General features: G+C 30.9%; 2 protein-coding genes across 5 annotated transcripts in view; both read left to right on the top strand.

Moving 5' to 3' along the window:
• LOC111431158 (phosphatidylinositol/phosphatidylcholine transfer protein SFH11) overlaps positions 1–836 on the top strand; it is a 7,062-nt gene extending 6,226 nt beyond the window's left edge. For all 3 annotated transcript variants that reach the window (XM_023067710.1, XM_023067708.1, XM_023067707.1), the window contains 2 exons: positions 65–106; positions 704–836. In XM_023067710.1, coding sequence (XP_022923478.1) covers positions 65–106; positions 704–748 — 87 coding nt within the window. In that variant the 3' untranslated portion in view covers positions 749–836. The remainder of the gene's footprint in view (positions 1–64; positions 107–703) is intronic.
• An 887-nt stretch (positions 837–1,723) lies between these two features.
• LOC111431197 (small heat shock protein, chloroplastic-like) lies at positions 1,724–3,353 on the top strand. Of its 2 annotated transcripts, none has more exons than XM_023067760.1 (2): positions 1,724–2,025; positions 2,762–3,353. In XM_023067760.1, the coding sequence occupies exons 1-2, from the start codon at positions 1,809–1,811 to the stop codon at positions 3,178–3,180; spliced, it is 636 nt and encodes a 211-aa protein (XP_022923528.1). In that variant the 5' UTR covers positions 1,724–1,808; the 3' UTR covers positions 3,181–3,353. The 2 variants fall into 2 exon arrangements, with proteins under 2 accessions (XP_022923528.1, XP_022923527.1); XM_023067759.1 differs by having other exon boundaries at positions 1,732–2,028.
• The last annotated feature ends 1,472 nt before the right edge of the window (positions 3,354–4,825 follow it).

Genomic DNA, 4,825 nt, shown 5'->3' with positions numbered 1-4,825 from the left:
TTTTTTTTTTTTTTTTTTTTTTTTTTTTTTTTTTTTTTTTTTTTTTTTTTTTTTGAAATTGCAGAAAATTGAGGCACTAGAAACCGCACTTGAAGATACCAAAGTGGTGAGTATACTATTAAATTTTAAAAATTTTAAAAATTAAAAAATATATATATAAAATACTCTTACGGACCGTATCCATTTTTTAAAATACTCATAAACTTTCAGAAGTGGCACTAAAAAGTATGAAGTAATCTATATGTTATGGATAGAAATTTATTTGAACTTTTAATTATAAAGGTAAAGAGCGTTAATATTATTTTTAAAATTTTATAGGTATTTTTTAAAGATAGTACGAACTATTTTTAAATTTTTTTAAAAAGATGAAGGTATTAGTTCAAGAGTATTTTTGAAATAAACTACTAATTGCTCCGATCTAAAATTAACATAAGGGTAATTTTGTGAAAGTTGAAGGGTATTATTGAAATTTTTGAAAATTTGGTACAAATAAATAGATACATATATTAGTGAAATATATTTGAGGTGGAGTTTGAATATTTGGCCCTTAAAATGGGATAAAATTACGGTTCTATCCTTAAACTATAAAAGAATTGTTACTGTTGGATGAAAGTCCGAACTCTGCTAATTTAGGGAATGATAATGAGTTTATAATTAAGGAATATTCTCTTGATCGACTGAATTCTTTTTTTTTTTTATACAGATTTTGAAAGATCTTACGCAACATATTGAAGACTTGAGAACTTGAGGAACAAAATCCAACAAAAATGCATAAATTTATTATTGAAAAAAGAGCTTAATACTCCATAAAATTAACCTTTATTGGAATTAAGTTTTTTTTAAAAAAAAAAAAATTGACCAATTGATATTATATATTTGGTTTCTTGTCCAAATCTTGTAGCTAATATCGAACAAATTAAAAATAATTTATTTAAAGTTCATAATATATAAAATTTAAAATTTAAAGATTAAAAAGGTAATTTTTCTTTAAAAAAATTTCATTTAAATTGTCTCTCATTTTAAATATTTTATATATTCTTAATTTTTTATTTTTGGCCTAATTTTTAAAAATATTTTAATGGATATTAGATATAAAATTAAATTTAATGTCTAATAAATTTATGTATTTAAAAAAAATTCAACACAAAATTAATAAGGAATTCTATTGGTTATAAATTTGAAAATTTAAAAACCCAAAAATAAATAATATTTAAAATACGAAATCAAGAACTAAAAAAATAAAATAATTTAAGAAAAATAAGTAATATTATTAAGTTTTTTTTCAAAAAAAAAAAATATATATATATATCACATCTATAATCTCGAACTTTTAATTTTCAATATAACAGAAATTTAAAATTATTTAAAACTATTTTATTTTAATTTTATGTCTTAATAATCTATTTAAAATTTTTAAAAGTAATTAAATGAGTAGACTTAATATTGAATTTTATAAATAATATGGAGTTAAAGTTTTAATTTTTTTTATTTGTAAATTAGAAAATATCAAATTAGTCCATAAAATTAAAATTGACAAATTTATATGACATTTTTGTAAGAATTGAAGAATTGAAGGACTAAATTGTAATTAATTAAAGTTAAGAAGCGTCTCGAAAAAAGCGGTAATGTTCTAGAAACCCCGCCATTGTACCGGAAGAGAACCTCCATTACTAGAACCTTCTTTCCCCTTCCCCACGCTTCTTCTTCTTCTATAAAACCCCAACTTCTCGTGCCCCTACTCCGCAATTCTTTGAACCAGTGAATTATCCCTTACGTCTCTGAGGTTCAAGGTTTCCAAATCTGCATCAATGGCTTCTTCGATCGCTCTTCGAAGGCTGGCTGCTAACTCCGCCGCTAAGCTCTTCAATCCTGTTCGCTCAGCTTCTGTTCTCCCCTCTGTCGGTCGTTCGTTCAACACTAATGCTCAGATGACCAGCTACAATGACGACGAACGCTCCGTTGATGTGGACCGCCGCTCTGACCGCTCTCTGTCTCGTTCTTATGATCGCTTTCCTGGTTTCGCAGGTAGTTGTTATCTTTGTCCTTGTTAGAGCCTTTAATTGATTATGATGCTATATTCTTCTGGAGTTTTGAACTACGTTTTCGTTAGCTTTTTGTTGATTGTTTGTGTAATACGGTTACATTTGTGGAAGTCGTTATGAAACATCCGAGTTGAATTCGAGATTATATGTTGTGAGAGCATAGCTGAACTATTTCATCGGTCTTTGAGGAATGTCGTGATGAAATCATCTATGAATTGGCTGTTTTTTAGTGACGATCCTGCTTGCTTGTTCATGACGAATCCTGGTGAGATTACTCTGCTTGACGAGTTTCACGAATTTCGGCATGATAATTGTTATTGATTGGGTAGTCGAGTGTAAATATTTGCTTGCTTGTTGAAGTCATGAAACCATCTGGAAGTGGTTGTGACCGAGTGAGAAAGCTTGATCTGGTCACTCTGCTCGACGATTCTCTGCTACGAAATGATTTGAAATTTGTTGTGTTTCGGAGTGGATCTTGTTTATTTCAATGTTGGCATGAAATCTTCAAAAAATGAGTCCCGATTTAGCGAAGAACTTCGCTCGCTTGCTGATGGCAGATCCTTCTTTGCATTCTAAGTCTTTATCTTGTGTTCGTGGCGAATCTTGCTCTGTTCTCTCTCCTGGATGAATATCACAATGTAGTCATACATTTGTTGTATTTTAGTTGTTTATTAATGGAGAAATCTTGTTCTGAACAATGCTTGGTTGTCGATTTACAGATGTGTTCGATCCGTTTTCTCCTACACGAAGCCTAAGCCAGGTTCTGAATCTGATGGATCAGTTCATGGAGGATCCGTTTCTGGCAGCTTCACGAGGAGTAGGAGCAGGATCAAGGAGGGGATGGGACGTGAGAGAAGATGACGACGCTCTGTATCTACGAATGGACATGCCTGGACTGAGCAAAGAAGATGTGAAGGTGAGTGTGGAGCAGAACACACTCATTATCAAAGGCGAGGCTGCTAAAGAATCTGAGGACGAATCTGATCGGAGACGATTCTCGAGCCGACTCGATTTGCCTGCTAACCTCTATCAGCTGGATTCAATCAAAGCAGAGATGAAGAATGGAGTTCTGAAAGTAGCTGTGCCAAAGGTGAAGGAAGAAGAGAGAAAGGATGTGAAGCAAATTACTGTCGAGTAGTTGGACAAAGCTAGCAGACGAAAACGGTGAATACCATACTCTCTGTTGTTTTCACACTGTAGAATGTAGAGCTTTCTGTTTAGTTTTGCTTTGTTCACTTTCATGGAGGTGTTTGTTGTAGCTCTCTGGATGTGGAGACTTTCAATAAAATGTATGAATCTCAAGCTGTTTTGATGAATCATTGGAGTTGATTTTCTTGTGACGAAATCTTTTGAGGTAATTTTCCATTAATCCCAACCTTTGGGGCAACGAGTTCAAATTAAAGTTGAAGGAAGATGTTACCCTATAAAATTCTATTTCATCAATTAAAGTTGCAACATAATCTTGTGGTTCAAGTTAGATATGTAGTAATAATATGAGTAAATGTAATATCTACTTGGATAAAAGAAATATCAATTTACAAGCAATTGTTTGAGAATTGATGGGAGAGGGATTGGGATTTTAGAGATTTGGAGTTGTAGGTTTGAGAGTGGATACTACTTTCTTCGTGAATCTTGCCTTGGAATTTCACATTTCCTTTCACAACCACTTGTTTTTTTGTCACATCTATGGTGAACTCGACTAACTCTGCATATCAAGGCAACAAAAATAACCCTTTACAATGCCAAGTCTTTATATTATATAGTCTTAAGGGACAAATTTTAATTCAAAGGATAAAAAAAATTTATATTTGCTGATACCTCTTTAAATGGGTTTCGTTTTTTTATCTAACTAATGTGACATCTTTTATGTATGATTTTAATATATTGTTTTTTTTTTTTTTTTAATAATAATATATTTGAATAAAGAATCACTGTGTCTCTTCTCAAACAGATGTGTAATCCTATATTTTTATTGTTTCGTCTTTCAAAGCTGCTAATCAATGGACTCTCCTTTTACGGGTAAATAGGTGATTGAGTTTAGGAGAAAGAGCAGTTCAAGAATAAATAAGTTCCAGACTTCAGTCTCCCCTATATGGAATCCCTCCTTACCGGGAACCCTATAGGTAGGGGAGGGCACCTTGGTATGACCTAAGGAGTGTGATCAACAAAAATATGAAAAAATGACACTAAGTTTTAAAGAACATTAATAATGGATCAATACGAAACTGTTGTTTAACACTTAAAGATACACTAGTTTTAAGGTAAGATTTTAATATCTAATTTCTATGAGCTAAAATTTGATACTAAATTTTTTTATTAGTACGAGGTATTTCAAACGCACTAAATATTATATTTCTTAAATTTTAACCAATTTGAGTACAACTAAACTATTAAGTATCTAAATTCTCTCCCCCAGTATGCTACTAACTAAAAGAACATCTCTAATAAATATTAAAGAGTTCATATTCACGTTCTTAAGGTTATATAACAAAAACATATATGAACTTGAGCGTGATATACTCTCATCTAAGAAATCAACGATTTAAATTTTGTTACCCCAAGTAGCTATTTTGAACTCGAAACAAAAATAAGAGATAAAGAAGAGAAGAAAAATATACGAACCAGAGATTTTAGAGAGAAGTTGAGAAACTCTTTGGCGACACCCGTTGCAACTCATATTTGCATTTATAACAATTACCTGAAACTATCAAACAAAAACCAAAAATTATAAATCTTTCAATAAAATATATACATATTATTCCAAGAAATTTAGCAAAAAAAAA

Source organism: Cucurbita moschata, unplaced genomic scaffold (genome assembly GCF_002738365.1).
Source record: "Cucurbita moschata cultivar Rifu unplaced genomic scaffold, Cmos_1.0 Cmo_Scf00035, whole genome shotgun sequence".
Classification (NCBI taxonomy): Eukaryota; Viridiplantae; Streptophyta; class Magnoliopsida; order Cucurbitales; family Cucurbitaceae; genus Cucurbita; species Cucurbita moschata.
Note: the sequence above shows the minus strand (reverse complement) of the source record. Positions and strands in the feature narration are given on the sequence as shown.